Below are 19,715 nucleotides of genomic sequence, written 5' to 3' on the forward strand. Positions count from 1 at the left end.
TATAGTGTTATCCGATGTTAAAACTGAACGACTTCACACTAGTTTGCAGGGTATCCACAAATGTGGAGTATCACTCTGTTTCCCCTCATTTTTAATATCTCTGTGAGTACACTGTAGCACTCTGGGGCTTTTTTTTTTTTAAGATTTATTTATTTTAGAGCTAGAGAGGGTGAGGGGAGGGGTAAGGGGCGAGGGAGAGAGAATCTTAAGCAGGCTCAGGGCTGGGTGCGGAGCCTTGGAGCGATGGATGGGTTCGATCCCACAACCCTGAGATCATGACCTGAGCTGAAACTGAGAGTCCGTTGCTCAACTGTCTGGCCACCCAGGCGCCCCTGAAAGTCATCTTTATGTAGAAATAGAAGAAGCATCATTGGAATCACACAGAGCTGAGGTGTAAATGTAAATTATTTCCTTTATTTTTTGTTATTTAAACTTCCTGAAACTATCTTTCAGTTAATTTCCCAATTGATAAGATGTAATTTTTATAACATAAAAACCTAATGGAAATTGTGTGTGTGTGTGTGTAACTTTAATTATCTCTGGTATAAAGCTTTTGCCTGACCTGAACTTACATGGTCAATCCTGATTCCTGTAGAATGTATTGATTCTTTTGGGGGGTGGGGGGAGGATGCTGTTTGGAACCATAGTGTGTTTGTGTGGATATGTATATATATTCATACAGCCAGTGCATATTTTCTAATATGAAGTCATTGTGAAAGTCTTGGTGGATTTCATGAAAGAATGAAATTAGTTTGGGCCAGTTCTGACTTTTTTGGAAATCCTGATTTTTTTTTTTTCAGGTATGGAGAATCTGGTTATATACTCATGATATTTTTTCCCACTAAAACATGGGAGTCTGTGGAAAGAGTTATTCTTTTTGAAGCCTTCTTAAGGCCTGACCTCCACTGTCTTCAAGCTTTGCTACATTGACTTTTAGGAGGTGGTGGCAAAAGTTTTTCAAGGCCTTTGTGTCTTTTTGGCTGTGTCATGTGGGTTCCAGAAAGGTGGCAAGTCTGAACCAGACAATGCCTGCCTAGATTCTGGCCATAATGACTGAAAAGACTAGAATGGGTATGGCCTTAGCTCTTTTCACTTGGGTTGGCAAACTGCACCATCAGACAAAGTAGCCTACCATCTCCATTGACTTAGTTTATTTTGGGGGCGGGGGGAGTTGAAACAGTCACTATTCTAAGTCCCTGTTCTAAGAAACTCAGCTAAAGTAATATACCTATAGGAAAAGCTACGAGAAGATTTTAAATTTATTTCTCGTAATCTCATGGTAATAGTGCTACTTTTAAAAATATAGATCATTTGCCTGTGGTAGTGTGATTACCAAGGCGACAGTAATTTTGTCCCTAAGTTAGCAGTTTTGGCTCCCCTCTGCAGACTGACACAATTTTTGATTCTATATAACGATCTGATGTCTTTTCTCCACAAGTTATTATATCTGACTACAGTATTTCAGCCATCCAGTTACCTTCCATTGTTTGCTGCTTTATCCTCAGAACAGTTTACAATCTGTTTTATTCTCTGCTTGTAATTGTTCAGTATAGTGTCTTGGGTATCCTAATGATCATTAATTTTCAGCTATGTCAAATTCAGTAGTTTTACTAGCATTGCTCTGATGCGGGTTAATTAGCTAGGTGAAAATTGCACACTTGTTTGGGAACATGTGTTTTTGGGCGTAAGCGACTTTGGGAATATGCAGGTTGAGTGGGAAACAGAGTTTAGAAGATGTAATACATATGAAGGTATCTTCATTTCTTAGGTTGTAGAGTGCTGGCGGGTAAGAATAGGTACACAGAATTAAAAGTCATAAAATAATTACAGATCTACCCATATCTAGAGATCTTGTTTCTTCAGGGAATGCTTCAGATAGTTCTTTAGAATGGAAATTAATGCGTTGAATGTGTACATTCTGGTGATTTAAATAAACTATAATTGCTTAATGTAATTAACTGTTGTGAATGAAATAATAGAAAGTTGCTGGACTATGGAAATCTAATTCTTTTTCTTTCTTTAAAATACAGGGAAGTCGAGATAACATGAGTATTGTACTAGTTTGCTTTTCAAATGCGCCCAAGGTCTCAGATGAAGCAGTGAGAAAAGATTCAGAGCTGGATAAGCACTTGGAATCACGGGTTGAAGGTAAGTAAGAAAGGTGATTTTTTTTTTTATTATTCCCATTTAGAAGGAAAGGAAGAGTATTCTCCCTTGTTTATGAAATAGTTTTTTTAGAATTAGGAAAAACGATTAAGTATTTCAAAACAAGGCCTTAAAAAACAAGCATCTGTCTGCCTAAGATTTACTATCACATCTTGGACCAGTGTGTGGGAATTTATTGGCAGGGAGAAGACAAATATGTCTATTATACCACCAAAGAGAAACATTTGAAAATAGTCTGTTAAATTTTGCCATTTTATTTCCTCTTTTCCTGATTATACTTTTAGTAGTGAAGAGTCCAGTGAAATTTGCCTCCGGGCTTATCATGAACATCAAGTGCTCTAATTCGACTAACACTGATTCCTCCCAGGTCAATCATAGGAATTCATTATACCATATGTTTTTATGTTACTGATAAGAGTCAGCATTGATGTTGTGAAAGAGTATTGATTTTACAGTTGACCCTTGACCAGCATGGGGGTTGGGAGTGCAAACACACCCACTATTCCCACCTTCACCTCCCTGTCTCCCCCCCCACTCTCCCCCTCAGTTGAAAATGTACATATAAGTTTTGACTCCCCCCAAACTTAATTACAATAGTCTACTGTTGACCGGAAGCTTTAAACAGTTAATTAACACATATTTTGTATGTCCTATATATGATATATATGTATATGTATGTATTTTCACAATAAAGTAAGCCAGAGAAAAGAAAATTATTAAGAAAATCATAAAGAGAAAATATATTGACAGTAGTGTACTATATTGAAAAAAAAGCCATGTATAAGTGGACCCACACAGTTGAAACTTAAGTCATTCAAGGATCAACTGTACTTATTTTTTTTAACTTTTTATTTTGAAATAATTTTAAAATTAAAGAAAAATTGAAAAAATATAGCGAGCTCTCATGTACAGTGTAGTACCTTTTACCTAGATTCCCCATTTGTTTACAGTGCATGTGACTCCTCTATTTTCTGTAACATACACACTCATTCTTTTCTCTCTCTCTCTTTCATTGTGGCAATGTCTGCAGACATATTTGGTGTCATAACTGAGAGGGTGTCACTAGCCTAAAGTGAGGAGAGGCCGGGGATGTTGCTTAACATTTTATAGTACACAAGACTGCCTCCACCAAAAAAAAAAAAAGATGTGGCTGATCCAAAATGTCAGTTGTGCCAAGGCTGAGAAATCCTGTACTATAGAGATACAAGTATAAGGCAGAAAAATGACAGTCCTGCCTTCAAGAAGCTTGCAATCTGTGATAGAGTAAGCACCATCTACAGTGGAAGTATGTAGCAGTGCACAGACTTCAGCCTTAGGTTGGAGAAGAATTTGAGAAAGTGACACATGAAGTTGAAACCTGAATATGAGCGAAACTATGCAAAATGGGTTTATTGGAATGGCGTAAAATGTGTTTCAAATCAAAGGAAAAGCACATGTGAAGATCTAGAAGTAGGAGAAGGCTTCTCTGCATAGAGCCTTTTTGGAGATAGAGGGGAGTCAGGGGCAGAGTCAAATGGGAGTGGTGAGGTTACGGTGATGGCGAGGGCCTCGTGAGGCATGGTCGCTGCTGAGGACACTGCTTTTTTGTTGTCTTAAAAGTAAGTTGGCATCCTCCGATTTTTGAAGAGTTTATGTCTTAATACTGGCCAAATAATCATGCTCTAAAGATGTATTTTTCATAAATTGTAAATATAGATGGAACGTGTAAATGTTTTATTTTGTTCTAAGCCTTAGCAAGTTCTGTGATTTATTTTCCTTTTTTAATTTTATTTATTTTAAAAGATTGTATTTATTCATGAGAGAGAGAGAGAGAATGAGCACGGGAGAGGGGCAGAGGCAGAGGGAGAATGGGGCTCCCCACTGAGCAGGGAGCCCCATGTGGGGCTCCATTTCAGGACCCTGGGATCATGACCTGAGCCAAAGGCAGATTCCTAACTGACTGAGCCACCCAGGTGCCCCTCCTTTTGTATTTTAAATTGTTGTGGAACATAACTACCTCGGGATCAAAAAGCTTATAAAACAGCATGGATGGACCTAGAAGGTATTATGCTAAGTGAAATAAGACAGTGTTTCACTTCCATGTGGAATCTAAAAAACAAAGCAGAGACAGACTCATAGGTGTGGAGAACAAGCTAATGATTGCCAGAGGAAGGATAGGTGAACTAGGTGAAGGGGACTAAGAGGTAGAAACTTCCAGTTATCAAAGAGGTCACAGGGCTGAAAATATAGTCAGTAATATTGTACTAACATTGTATGGTGACTACACTTAGTGTGGTGAGCATTTTATAATGTATGTAATTGTCGAATCACCTGAAACTAATATTATTTGTCAACTGTTCTTCAGTTAAATAACCTTATAAAACAATTCCTAATTTTTCCCCTTCTCCTTACAGTCCTTATTCATCTATCACTTTTTTTTGGGAATTACAGTATTAATAACTTTCGTATTATTCTTGTATAAAATTAGATCAAAGTGTTTTTCCACATAGCTATCCTGTGTTCACAGGGATCATTTTTAGTGATTGTAAACCGTTTCACTCAGTGGCTATACCAAAATTTTCTTAACTGTCCCTGTATTGTTGAACATTTCATTTCTTCCAGTTTTTGCTTTTATGTATGCAGATAACTTTTTATATTACTTTTATTCCTTGTGTGATCGTAAGATAATGTTTGCTTTTTTTTACATTTTAAAATTGATACTACCAAATAGTTCCCCTTGTTTCACTCTCTCTGAATCCTGAGTTAACACATTAATTTAGGAATTCTTTTTAAAAACCTGCAGAAATTATGGAGAAGTCTGGTGAGGAAGGAATGCCTGATCTTGCCCATGTCATGCGCATCTTGTCTGCAGAAAATATCCCAAATTTGCCTCCTGGGGGAGGTCTTGCTGGCAAGTAAGTAGAACAAAAAGAACTAATTTTGAGTTCGTTTATAATTAGTAATTAGGTAATTTTGGGGAAGAAGTATATCAATTATCTAAAGATGAGATGGGTTGATTGTTCTTATATAGTAGAGAAGAACTTTAAAAATTTCATCCAAAGGCATTTTTTTTTTAAGGGAATTATTTATCATGTGTTTTGAAAAGGTGAAGCTTCTCTTACTTTATAAATAAGAACAAATGGCTTGTGCTGAATCAAATTCTAAGTGAAATGTAGAAACTATGTTCTTGGCAAGCATTTAGTGTGGCAGTTAATTTTTGAGGATATTCAAGATGAAGTATTATTTTAAATACTCAGAAGCTTAGTAATTGTAATTTAATAAAACTAAAGCATAATTTTTTTTAGGCGCAATGTTATTGAAGCTGTTTATAGTAGGCTGAATCCACATAGAGAAAGCGATGGGGTAAGTTTTCTTTTATTAAGCATTTAAAATAATTTTGTAATGTAAATATTAGATATAATACATTCACATAATGAAATCTGTAATAAATTATACTATGTTTCATGTTAAGGAGTCAGTTTAAGGAAATGTCTAGAAATGGAGGTAGAGATACAGTTCTATTTTGTAGTTAAGTTTGTTGTCACGTAACGGGCATCAAGTACCTTCTTGTTGGGCTGTACTTACTTCCTCCCTGTATGTCTGCCTTTCCTTCTCCTTCTCCCTTAAATCTTAATTTTGAAGCGAAGAACATCCTTTTAAATATTTCACTTTCTCCTTCAGCAGGCTGCTACCATCACTAGAACTTAGTGATAGAGAAATGAGCTATTATTTTAAAGACCTGTCTTTCAGTGCCCCTGTGTGCCCACTTGAATACCCGGGGATAACTTCTTTCTTAACCTTAATGTTGCCACTGTAGGTGTTTTGTGTTGAACTGGATAACCATTTTTGTTGTACCCTGCTCTGCTTCATCAGAGCAAAACTCTATCCCTTTACCTTCCTTAGAAATACTGATGAGGTGTCAGCTGCACCGCTGTAGTGTTTTTATCTTCGCACTAGTACCGAGAGGCAGAACAGTGCCTTCTTTTTTTCTTTCTTAATTGCCCTACGTTTCAGAGTCAGTAATTCGAATAAGTATTTCCTTGTAGGGTTTTGAAGTTTTTAGACATCTATAAATGAATAACTTAATTTTTAACCATAGGCTTGAAAGATTTAAGGGAACCAAAGTTAGTAATGAAACTCATTAAGAAGAGAGAGACTCGCCCTCCAAATCTCCAGCTCCTCGGGGCAGGTCTTGAGAGAGACATCAACCACTGGTAGAAATGATGTATCCTCTCAGTTGAGCCGTTTTGCAGGATTCATTATTGCACAGCCATGTCCTATCATTTCCTTTTTCTTAACATAAACGTATCCTTGCAAAAAGAAAAAGCTTACGATTAATACATTTTAGTGAGTTGAATAAAAGTGATATTGTATATTGCCAGTAACAGGTTTTATATCTTGGTCTAGAGCAGTGGTTCTGAGTCTTTATTTTGTACCCAGGACCTCAAAGTATTAAGACTTGTATCTTAAAGCTGTGAAAATTCATTTAAAAATAAAAATACGTCATGTGCTACATTTAGAGTGAACCCTAAATCAGACAAGGACAAAATGTTGACACAGCTGAAAAGCCCATGGTAACTGGGTGGTAGAGTGAAGAAAGGCTGATCCCTTTAGCTAGATCCTAGGTTCCACATGTGGTTAGAGGAAATAAGCCCTCAGAAGGTGTTACTGATTCAGTACTAACCATATAAGTGCTCATGTTTCTTCATGTGCCTGAAAATGTAAGCCTGGTGTGCAAATTTGAAAAATTATCTCATTATGCCTTGCTGAATCTCTTCAAGGTCCCTCAAGAAAGTTGGCTGCTCTTACTCCAGATACAGTTAAAAAAAAAAGTTTCACACCCCTAAATTAATGTTTAGGTTAATGTTTTAAACATTTTTTAAAAACAGAAAATACTTATTATACACAGTAGCTCTCTAAACAGTGAATAAACAACAGAGCCATGAAACTGAAGAGAAATGCTCAGGATAAAAAACTGGCCTTGAATAGGATTATTACATGACTCTGTAAGTTAAGGAGATGCATACTTAATTACGTTTATATATAAGCTTTCTAGTAACCTCAGCAGATCAAACATGGACAAGCTATCACGTGGTGAATTGACGTAGGGAGGAGACTGTACAGAACATTAGACATGGTCCCATCCCTACGATCAGTGCAGCTCCCCATGTAGAGATAAACACACAAGTTAGAAAGAAATGATAAAATACAGAATGTGATTAATTGCCATGTGAATTGTACAGTGATTGCTGGGAAAGTCAGATTTGTCAGAGTAAAGAGGAGATTTGAAGAATGATTAGAATGACAGAAATGAAATAAGGAGGATGATATAGTTCAAGTGGATGGGAGAGGCAAGAACAAAATATGAGCTACCTTTAAAGAAAGGACCTCATTTTGACTAGAGCAGCGAACTGCTGTGGTGAGAAATAAGAATTCAGGATGCCAGACGTATTTTTGGAGACACTGGAGAGGCCTTCTGAACTTTATATTTTATAGTGAGGAGCCACCATCTGTTTGGAGCAGAAGAGTGGTACACTCAGAGGGATATCTGTGGTATTGTAGTCTGTTAGAAACACGTCATGTGCAGCGTTAGGTTAAAGAGATGCTGGCAGTCAACTAGTGAAATAATTACAGAGATCAGATGATAAGTGTAAACTCATTATTAGACAGATACATGGATTGGAGAAACTGCCCTATTCACTGTAAAAACTAACTTTTGCAGCCCAGAATCCTATGTGGGGAAATATTTCTTGACCCTTTCAGAATAATCACAACCTTAGAAAAATGTTGAGCCATAGTAGAAGCAGAAATATACTAAATGTACATTAGCAGAAATGTACTGAAAAACACAAGCAGAAAAAAATGAAGTAATTATAGGTATTTAATTAAATTCTTAGCTCTTAACCTGAGCTACTGTAGCAGTGGATTAGGCACAAATGTGTTCTGTAACTGTTCCTCAGCTTAGATCTGTGCCGTGTTGTAGAAGATGTGGCCAAGAAGTACAGTGGCAGGAGCTGATAGTTGGGCTTTTTTTAATAACAAAAATAAAATTTTGTACAGATATTAAAAAAAAAAAAAAAAAGAATGCTAGTCAGAGTTAATCCGAGACGTATTTAGGTTTCTAAGATGTCTGCTTTATATCAGAGAGAGAATTATCCTGCTGTGAATGCCTATAGGTAATACCATTAGAAATAGGGATTCATTTATTTTTCTTATATTCAAAGAACACCTTTTGAATAACATTTCAAAAGCCAAGTGGAATGTAAGCCAGAATTTGTTTTTATAATATTCCTTTTTTTTTATTTTAGAAAGAAAGAGTGAGAGTGCATGGAGGGTGGGGAGGCAAAGGGAGAGGGAAAGAGAGAGAGAGGGAGAATCCCAAGCAGTCTCCACACTCAGCATGGGACCCAACACAGGGCTCGATCCCACAACCCTGGGATCATGAGCTGAAATCAAGACGCTTAACCAACTGAGCCACCCAGGTGCCCCTATAAGTCAGGAATTAAAACATTTAAAATATATTCAGAAAGCTCACTACACTATTTAGGGGAGTCTTCTGAAGTTGTTTACTAAATTTGTTTTTTCAACTTTCTGGAATATGTTCAGATTTCTTAATGCAAGCAATATTGACATTTTCCCAACTGTTAAAATATTTGGAAAAGGGTCTAGCAGGGATTCTTAGGTGGTTTGTGAATCCCCAGAAAATTTTTGAAAATGTGTTTGTGGAAAATGTGCAGTTTTTAATGAGAAGTGTAGTATGTGCGTGGTTTTCATCAGTTCCTCAAAGGAGTCTGTGACCCCAAGAGAATAATCACCTACAGGACCAGAAAAAATAAAACTGCCTTTTGCTCTACGCTGTTCTTACATTAGGCAGGGCTCTGAGATGATGGCCCTTTACTTCTACAATGCTAGGTTGGGGGCATCTGGCTGGCTCAGTTGGTAGAGCATGCAGCTCTTGATCTTGGAGCTGTGAGTTCAAGCCCCATGTTGGGTGTAGAGATTACACTGATTTAGATTCTGATCTTTAAAATATACCACTAATCAGGCACCTGGGTGGCTCAGTCGCTAAGCGTCTGCCTTCAGCTCAGGTCATGATGGGACAGAGCCCCACATCAGGCTCCCTGCTCAGCAGGAAGCCTGTTTCTCCCTCTCCCACTCCCCCCTGCTTGTGTTCCCTCTCTCGCTGTGTCTCTCTCTGTCAAATAAGTAAAATCAATAAAATATACCCACTAATCAAGTAGCCATATACATTGCTGATTTTCCAAGGGTAAAGGGGGGGACTTGTAATTACCAGCTGTTGTATAAAGTAATAGGTGATGTCCTCAACATCCTTTTTATAGGTAAGACTAAGACGCAGTGAGAGGAAGTAGTTTGTCTAGGTTGCAAAGCTAAACAAATCGTACAGCCAGAATGGGAATCTAAGTCAGGGGAACTCTGAAAACTATTCTCTTTACACGGTTCTTTGTTGTCTAAGTTATTTAGAGATTACATATATGTCTGTACCCCACCTTTCTCCTATCCACGAAAAATCATTTCCTGTTCTTTTGTGAATCTCTTTAGTAGTCTTAAGATACTGTTTGTTTTTTTTTAAGATTTTATTTATTTATTTGAGAGAGAGAATGAGAGAGAGCGAGAGAGCGTGAGAGGGGGGAGGGTCAGAGGGAGAAGCAGACTCCCTGCTGAGCAGGGAGCTCATGCGGGACTCGATCCTGGGACTCCAGGATCATGACCTGAGCCAAAGGCAGTCGCTTAACCAACTGAGCCACCCAGGCGCCCAAGATATTCTGGTTTTAATGAAGAATATTTCATAAAGTTTTTGAAACTAAGCAGTCAAGTCCACAGTTTTTTATCACTTGTTTTTCATTTAAAATAGTATACATTTTAATCCTAATATAAAATCTCTTTTAAGGCATTTGGATTTTTAAGAAGGGAGGAAAGACAGGACAAAAGCCCAAAAAAGTCTTCATATTCTGTTTTCACATTAAGTTTTATATACAGTCTTTTTATTTTGATAATTTCAAATAGATCAGTTATAAACATAGCTGCTTTTACAGTTTTATATTACAGTTTCAGGACTATGTGAATAATAGTGTTTTTTTGGTAAATTGTTTCTTTTTCACTTGTCAAAGCATTTTTATAGAGAAGATCTATACTGTTTGAAAATACAGTAAACTTTATTTTTAAGGATGGTATGACATACCACTTCTCTTAGCTATGTGGTCTCGACCATCTAAATGATTCTTTAAAATTACTTCAAATTCATTAAATTTTACATGATCCTAGCAAATAACAGCTTATTAGATTCTTCCTTGGTCACTGTTAATTCTATCTCATGAGTGCATATTTGAGGATTTTCAGCTCTAAAAATTATTTTTAGCTGAAAAGCAGAAGATAGGACTCCACTAAAAACACTGTAAATATTTATATTAGCATTCTTCACTATTTTCTCCATTGTTTTAGCTAATCATTTGAAGCATTTTGCTTATGGCAACTGCATTTAAAAAATGCTGCAAATAAGTACTAGCTTAGTTAAATTTTATCTTTTAAATGTGTTTATTTTTCCCTTCTGTTTGCTGTCTGATTTATCTATATTCCTATGTCTTATTTGGGATAAGGCAGTGTTTTCATGAGAGATTTGATTCTTTTAAACTGTGTCTAGATGACAGTGAAACCTTGAAAATTAAACAGGGAAAAAGTTCTATATTCTCGGGGCACCTGGGTGGCTCAGTTGTTAAGCATCTGCCTTCGGCTCAGGTCGTGATCCCAGGGTCCTGGGATTGAGCCCCACATTGGGCTCCTTGTTCAGTGGAGAGCCTGCTTCTCCCTCTCCCACTCCCCCTGCTTGTGTTCCCTCTCTCGCTTTCTGTCAAATAAATAAAATCTTAAAAAAAAAAAAAAAGTTATATATTCTCATCTCCAATTGCCTTAAGTCTGTTTTGCAGAATAATTTTAACCATCCCATCTAATATTTTTTTGTCCTGTAATTTCATTAGTCTTTCTATATTGAGGAAATACATTGTAGATTTGAATAGGAAATAATTTGTGGCCCACTTCAATAATTTTAAGCACTATTTCTTTAGTAAGTGTCTATTTATATGGGGCACTTACTATGTTACCTACCATAATGTATTCAAAAGAACATTCAGAGGGACATTGATGTTAATTACACCTGTATAGGAATATGAGCTGTGTCCCTTACTATTAGCATTGTCACCCTGACAACTTAAATTTCTCTGAGCCTATAAATTTCCAGTTATAAAAATTAGGGTTGTGGTACCTATTATGTTTAGGGTACCTGTGAGGATTAAATGAGATCATGTGCATAGAGCTCTAAGCAGAAACATTAATTTTCCTTCCCTAGCGGGTAGGGAGGATACAGAAAGGAATGTGAAATTCTGTTTACCTTAAAGAGTTTGCAATCTAATTGAAAAGACTTATGAACAGTTGCAAGGTGGAATTAATTGCTCTAATAGATGTGTAAACATGATGTGTATATAGTAGTTCAGGTAAAAAAAAAAGTGCAGCTGAACAGTAGGTTCCTTTTCTGATATTAATGAAAATCCGTAAGAGAGTTGTGGAACAGAATTTTGAAGAGTCAAATGAAATGGCTGGGGAAGAGGTCTCACTCATCCATCTTTTATCCAGCACAATAGGAAAATGTAATTTGCTTTGAGATAAAATGACTTTTAAATGTGGTCATTAGGTTAAGTTCTATCCAGTTCAGTGGCTCTGTGATACCAGCCATTGTAAATTCATCCTGATCTGATTTACAGGTTTGGTTTTAATGTGTTTTTTGTTTTTTGTTTTTTAAAGCAACTACTCCTCCCCAACCACCACTAGTACAGAATTCACAGAAACATAGATGCTTACTGTAATAATAGGTGTCAGATGGAGAGTGAGAGGTCCTTTATCTTTTGAACCCACCAAAATTGAAATGCAACCAATATAACCACCTTTTTATCAATAAGTTCAAGTAAGCAGAGTTTCTGTATATCAGAATCACCTGTCAGGCTTTAAAAAACTCACCCCAACCCAATGCATCTGAGTATTGTTTGATAGAACTTTTAGTATCTATATAATTTTTTTAAAAGATTTTATTTAATTAATTAATTTATTTATATGGGGCGGTGGGGAGGGGGAGGAGCAGAGAGAGAGGGACAGGCAGATTCCCCGCTTAGCGCAGAACCGGACATGGGGCTCATTCTCATGACCCTGAGATCATGACCTGAGCTGAAATCAAGAGTCAGACGCTCAACTGACTGAGCCACCCAGGTGCCCCATTTGGTATCTATTTAATCTTAAAAGCTCCACAGGTTGGGGCACCTGGGTGGCTCAGTCAGTTAAGCGGCTGCCCCACGTCGGGCTCCCTGCTCTGCAGGGGGCCTGCTTCTCCTTCTCCCTCTGCCTGATGCTCTCCCTGTTTGTGCTCTGTCTCTCAAAAAAAAAAAAAAAAAAAAAAAAGCTCCACAGGCAATCCTGGTATGAAACCAAGGTTGATAATCACTTCAGAATTTGTTTCAATGTCCTAGAAGTTTTTTTTGTTTGTTTGTTTTTGTTTTAAATAAAAAGGGAGTTGTTGGTTTGAGGTTGGGGGGGGTGCAGGGAGTGAGGTGGAGGAGTCTTTATGCCCTCTATTAAAAGTTCTTTGTGATATACTATCAAGTAGAAAATTTCCGTTTGGAAAACCTGATTAAAGATGAATAGGGTTTATGATTAGCAAGCATTCACCTTGTTGCTCCATCTTAACCTTTCCTGAATAGACTCAAATGAGAAACTTTATTTGGGGAAACATGTTTATTTAGCATAGAGGGAAGGGTAAGGGAGAAAAGGTAAGAAAAATCTTAACAGAGAGCGCATTTTATTATGATCTCCCCATATGATAAATTTTGCAAATTAAAAAAAAAAGTTATTTGGGGCACCTGCCTGGCTCAGTTAGAAGAACATGCGACTCTTGATCTCAGGGTTGTGAGTTCGAGCCCCACATTAGGTGTAGAGAGTACTTAAATAAATAAAAACGTGAAACATTTAAAAAATTTTTGAGAAATTATTTTACAGTTAGTATACATGAGGTAGAAAATTGGAGAACTCAAAGAAAATAAACATAACTTCACTGTCCATTATCATTATTTGTATTTTGCTGTATTTCCTTTCCCCACAGGCATTTTACAGATAATATCCTAAAGCCAGTGGATACATAAACATATACATACATGTAAAACATATACTGTGCACACTGTCATCTGTTGCTTTTTTTTCCATAAGGGCACTATTTTTTTTCCCCAAAGCATTCAAATGCTCTCATTTTTCTTAACAACGTTGCCATGTTTTATGTGGTTATATTCGTGTTATCTTTGTTTCTTTGTTGCAGAATTGTAGGGTAACAATCTCCAGAGATGGTTAAGAGTTTGTGTCAGATCATCTATATCAGTAACCTCTTTTGAGTTTTACTTTCCCAACATTTTATGATGAAGAATTCCAAATAGCTAGAAAAATTGAAATGATCATAATGAATACCTATACATCTTCTACCTAGGTTCAACAATTGTTAACATTTTACCGTATTTGCTTTATCTCTCTTTATGTGTGTGTGTGTGTGTATATACACTACTTTTTTTTTTCTTTTTTTCCACTGAACCTTTTGACAGCAAATTGCAGGCATCATTTTGGCATATTTTGGCATGCCGCTCTTAAAAATGAGGACATTTTGGGGCGCCTGGATGGCTCAGTTGGTAGAGCGTGCACCTCCTGATCTTGGGGTCATGAGTTCAAGCCCCACTTTGGGCGTAGAGCTTACTTGAAAAAAAAGAAAAGAAATGAGGACATCTTTCTACATAACCATAATACTATTAACATACCAACGAAAATTAAGATTATCATCTAGTACCAAGTCCACATTTTCCCAGTTGTCTCTAGAAAGACTGTGATAGTAGTTATTTTGAATAATGGTTTGATCAGTCAGGTTATCAGTCAAGCATATTAATGAAGTCTGTAATCAGGCCCCCACTTTTTTTCCCCCTTGCCACTGAAAAAGAAGAATCTGAGCCAGCTTTGAATAGGATGTCCTACATTCTGGATCATATGATTGTTTTCTTGTTGTGTCCTTTAACGCGATCCTCTGTTCCCTGTTTTCCTGTAAATTGGGAATTTGCTTTGTTAGATTTATATTAAACATTTTTTGGCAAGAACATAGGACATGGTTCTGCACTCCTTAATGCATCACATCAGGAGGCACACAGTGTAAGGTTGTCTTGCTTTTCGACCATCAGCTTAACTGTGATCAGCTTCGATGTTAGAGCTTGTTCTGCTAATGAGATTAAGTAGCTGCTATTGTAGAAACCTGTAAGTTTTCCAAAATTTAATAAAATAAAAAAGGATTGAGTAGTTTCCTGTTCATATCTTATTATCATGTTTAAAATAATTTATTTTGATATAGAAATGTTTTTATTAAAATACGTAAGAACAAAGAGGAAATTAAAGTCTTACCCACAAAAGCATTAAAATTCCCCGAAAATCCAGTTTAAATTTATATAGTTCTACATTTTGTACCTCCTCTCCTTACCTATCATTTAGCAGCAGTGATGAAGAAACTAATGTTCTAATGGCCTGCTTTTCTGTCCTCTCCTGTTGCTTTAAACACTAATTTCCTTTTGTACTAAATCATTCTAGCCAATTGCTGTTTTTTTCTATTAAGCAAGTCAGTTTTAGGAAATGCTTGTGTTGCTGTCGAATTCTAATAGTGGAGTAAATTTCAGAGGAAGCTTCATATGCCAGTGTGAAATAAGATGTAAACTAGTTCATGGTAATTTGCTAAAATTAACTTGATATTTCAAGTGGAAATTTTTATTGACACAAGTAAGACTTGATACTTTTTAATGAAATGTTCTCATGCTTAGACTCTATTACTTGTGGTAGAGAAATGAGTGTGTTGCTGTGATTATGTTATGAAATACATGTGATATATCCTAGTTTGTCTACTGACACTGGGGTCTTGAATCTTAAAAAAAGGCCTCCGAGGAAGCCGAGGAAAGTGGATCACAGGGGAAATTGGTGGAAGCTCTCAGGCAAATGAGAATTAATCATAGGGGAAACTACCGACAACTTCTGGAGGAGATGCTGACTAGTTACAGGCTAGCTAAAGTAGAGGGAGAAGAAAGCCCTGCTGACCCAGCTGCCTCAGCTACTTCTTCGAACAGTGATGCTGGAAGCCCAGTGACAATGCAGGCAAGCCATACTGAATCAAACAGTGCTCTTGCTGAATTAGACAGCTATAATGAAGATGCAGGGACAAAGATGAGTGGTGAACAAATATGACTTGACTTCGTGGTAATATTTCTGTGATCTTTGATTTGCTGGTTTTTACTTAGGAAGTATAATGTATGCGTTTATAGAACCGTTTTGTTATTTGAATCTTGGTAAACTAGTTTTATTACATTCATATAGCCTTGTTTTTTAAGAAGGCCTTTGCATACACCTTTATCAGATAGTTTAAAATGGACTATTTATAGTACGTTGAATTTAATAAAATTATATGTCATTTCATATTGTATGCCAGAAATGAGGCTACTAGTTACTCAAATCAGTAGTTAACTTCATACTAGATAAGATTAGAGATCACTTACTGATAAGCAAGATGACATTATATTGTGGAAAAACTTGTAAATGTAGAATTCTACTGCTTCACATTATTTTACATATTAGTACACTCATAGTTAGCTTTGTAAAAAATTTGTGTTTTCTTTAGTGATTTTAGTTCGTCAAAGAATGGCAGATGCTGGCCTGTATTTTTTTTTTTCCCCAGGGATGATAATTTGTGTGTTCTTTGACTTGTTTATATTTTACATCTCTGTAGTTTTATTTTTAGACGTTCTGAGCTGTTGGATGTGTGGTTATTTTCCTTTCTCTGTATTCTTTATTGAAACCTAATTTTTGAAAAACCTATGTATTATTACAGCTTTGGTTTGTATATTCTGTATAGCGTAACTACATACATCAAAATGTATGTCAACCAAGTGTTTAGAATGAAATTATAAGTGTTCAAGTCCAAATAAAGCATGTGATGTGGAATAATCTATGCATGTTGTACTTATTTTTAAATTAAAAAAATTTTTTAAACAACCAGGTTTGGTATATTGGAAAAATACCCAGTAGAAATTCATTTGTATTGATAGAAAATTTAGAAAACTTTTGGCTTGGCTTTTGTCATTAAAAGAAAACATTTTGAGAAGTCTTGCTTACTCAAATCCATTCTGTTTCTTACCCCCTTTTTGTGCTACAAAATATTAATCTTGGGTCAGTATGGACACACATAGACATGGCAGAGAGTTGCCATGATGGGCGTTTTAAGGATTGCAAGACAGTCCTCTTTGCTATAAGTAGTCATCAGATACTAAGAAATGCAAGGATTACAGGATATTTTAAATAGTGGCAGATACGAGTTTTGTTTTTGTTAAAATAGGTTTTTAAAGATACAGGTGGCTATCAGTCACATGGGAAAATATTTCTTAAATATTTTGTGAATGTAGAACATTAACTTTTCTGATTCCTGTTTATATTTATCATGTATCTAAAGTTGCTTAAGGTGCCCTAAGTTGAAACTTTGGGTCTTTGGATGTAGCTGATGTCTTTGATCTATTTTTCCAATGCCAGAATATTTTTAAGTGGTTTGAGAAAGAGGAAGGCATTTGGTGGAGAGGGGAGGAAAAAAAATCCAACCAGTTTTCTATCTGTATTAGGTAGATCCATGTATATATACACAGTATACATTACACACACCTCTCTGTAAAAGTGCCTTTTCAAACAAAGCAAGGAAGGTAATTTGTTCATCTGATTTTGTTTTCTTTTGAAATTCAATCCAACCTGGAAGTGGTGGAGGTAAATAATAATAATATTCTTCCTTTTCTCTTCCTGTAGGGTGCTGGAGATCTAGAAGACCCATGGTAGCCTTATAAACCTCCTAAAATGCTTTTGATTCTGAAAGTTGGGGGAAAAAAAAAACTTTTAATCACAATTTTCTTCAGTACAAGGGAAAAATATTCTTGTGGATTTCCCAGCGTTTTGTGATATGAGCAGAAAATCACTAGCATTTCCCATCATATGTTCATATTTGTGTTTTCTGATAATTGCCACGTGTAGCATTGCCTGTCCTACAGTATTTTTTGCCGACCTCAGGCATAGTGGTTCCATCTGTGTTGAACTTTGGGCCCTAGGAACCAACGGGAGTTATTTCAGCACAAGTCCCAAACTCTGCCTGAGGCGCATGGGAATATAGTTAGCCGTACTCTGAAGACACATTATGTTTTTGTTTTTGTTTTTGTTTTGTTTTTAGACAAGACACACAACATATAAGCATGTAAGAGCAAAGAATTGTATGGGATGTTCCTTTCTCAATTCACCAAGTTGGAAGCCTTTTTGCAGCTCTGTGGCTTGAAATTTCCTTTGAGCGATTTACTATAGGATATATATTTATTATTAATTGTTATTTAATTTTTTTTTTCTAATTTTACCTGTATTACCAAACTGGGTTCTCCAATAATGTCCAAATTGTAACGTTGCCTGCTTTTCAAGATAAAGTGTATTTGGCAATAATATTATAAAACCCTTACAAATTTTATGTATGTACCTACTACATCCTTCAACTCTCACTAGAAAATCTTTTGAAACCAAATGGATTAATTTATGGCTATTTATAATTTGCTTTGACATCTCACTGCTGCAAATTTTTTAAATGATGAGATTTGCCTTTACAATGTAAATTGTGATTTCTGTTTTACATGTGGGTTTCTATAGTTTTAATTTTTCAGCTTTTAGGATACAAGTTTTGCGTGTAATTTGGTATAATTTTTAATTGTTTACGTTATTTTCAAAGCTCAGAATATCACATTGAAATGACTATAAATACATTTAAAATTATCTATTTTAGATCTAAGGAAGTATTACAGAGATATTTTCATGGGTTCAGTAACCTTTCATTTTATAACATTGGGCACGGTACAGAATGGCTGTCACATAAGGTACTTGAAGATTATTATTTTAATTCTATTTTTACAATAACCTTGAATTCTTGAATTCTTTTTGAGTTTTGCATGTAGTAAATCCAATTAATGCTGAACATGAAGAGTAAAATATTTATGGAAAAGAAGCTATTGGGGTAGAGAAGCAATGAATGTATCCATTTGTACATGGTTTACATGTTGTGGATGCTTTGTAAACATTTTCCTATATGTTTAAATTGTGTTTCAGCGGGATGTAATTGCCCTTGTCTGTAGTTAAAATGAGTCATCATCTGGTCCTGTGTGAAATGGAATTCATGATATTTTCTGTAACATATTCCTGAAGCTGTTTCTGGAGAGCCACACATTTGAATACAGACAGCTTTCCTGATCATTTGATTTATTGTGCACCTGATTTTTGGTCTAAAAGGAATTATTGCCACAATATATTTTATTTATTCTCTAGATTTTAGCCTTGTAAGTTAAAGTGCTTTACATGATGATGTTAAAAGCTATCTGTCCCTTTACTGGGTTTGGGGGGTTGTAAAAAGATAGGGAATGAAGAATGCAAAATGGTTTATTGTTCAAACTGTCTACTCTGATCCAACCCTGTACTGATAATACCTTTCCAGTATGATATTGTGATGTTTCATACAATGCAGTGAACATAACCAACTTGTTACCTAAATAAAGAATTGATAAAAACAGTGTGACATATTACTATTTGGTATGATTTTTAAAAGTAAAAGTCCAGTTCTGAATGTAATTTTTAAACATTTTACATAGTTGGAATATTTATTGTGAAATGTTTCATACAAAACCATGTAGGTGAATTGTAATCCCAGAGGGGAATTAACCAAACTGTATAGGACAGTACTAATTAACCCCCTCTTCACTCCAAAACCCCCTTTTTTTTTTTTTTTTGCCGTTTCAAAAAACCTTTTTCAGGTGGTTTAGTGACCCTTGAAATACAAATAATGTGTGAATTAGCAAAAGAAAAACCTGAACTCAGTCTTTACTAATCTCAGTCTTCTAGTCCAGCTGTTTACATTCTTTTTGCCATTTATATTTTTTAAAGATTAAAGATCCCAAAGAACTTTTGCTTTTATGGGTTTTATTTTATTTATTTTATCACATTAGAAATTAAAGCCAAGAAATTTTACGTACTACTTCAATCATTAAAAAATGAAACCATTGCCTGGTAACATAAATAGCATTGTTTTATGAAAAATAGTTATTTTCCAAATTTAAAAAATTTAGTGTGAGAAGTAGCCGTGGTTTTTGTTTTTGTAAACCCTTTAATATTGGGCTGGATTCTCATATCTGATTGTGCGTTCATTTTGTTGCAATGTGGTCCTTTGTTGGAAGTATACGAAGAAATCTGGCCTCACACAAATACGTATTTGGAAAAGAGTATTTTAATAGCTTCAGGTAATTGTGACTATTCTGTTTGATTCATTTCTTAAAGGTTAGGTGCAGTCTGAAACTGTCAGTCCACTTTGTACTCTTACATTAAAACCCATTTGATCTATCTTGTTGGGAGTTTTGAATGGATGTCCTACTTTGACATGATTTGGTAAC

The 19,715-nt window shown here is 35.7% G+C and overlaps 1 protein-coding gene across 3 annotated transcripts in view; it reads left to right on the forward strand.

Annotated features, from left to right (window-relative positions):
- PPM1B (protein phosphatase, Mg2+/Mn2+ dependent 1B) overlaps positions 1-18,841 on the forward strand; it is a 75,046-nt gene extending 56,205 nt beyond the window's left edge. For 2 of the 3 annotated variants that reach the window (XM_006746341.3, XM_006746337.3), the window contains 4 exons: positions 2,031-2,148; positions 4,949-5,060; positions 5,451-5,508; positions 15,151-16,212. In XM_006746341.3, the coding sequence (XP_006746404.1) occupies positions 2,046-2,148; positions 4,949-5,060; positions 5,451-5,508; positions 15,151-15,456 (579 nt within the window). In that variant the 5' untranslated portion in view covers positions 2,031-2,045 and the 3' untranslated portion in view covers positions 15,457-16,212. Of the gene's footprint in view, positions 1-2,030; positions 2,149-4,948; positions 5,061-5,450; positions 5,509-15,150; positions 16,213-17,055 lie in introns of those variants that run through there. The other variant, XM_006746339.3, reaches the window with a different exon arrangement.
- The last annotated feature ends 874 nt before the right edge of the window (positions 18,842-19,715 follow it).

The sequence above is a fragment of the Leptonychotes weddellii genome, chromosome 10 (assembly GCF_054177405.1).
Source record: "Leptonychotes weddellii isolate Sample4059 chromosome 10, ASM5417740v2, whole genome shotgun sequence".
In the NCBI taxonomy this organism is placed as follows: Eukaryota; Metazoa; Chordata; class Mammalia; order Carnivora; family Phocidae; genus Leptonychotes; species Leptonychotes weddellii.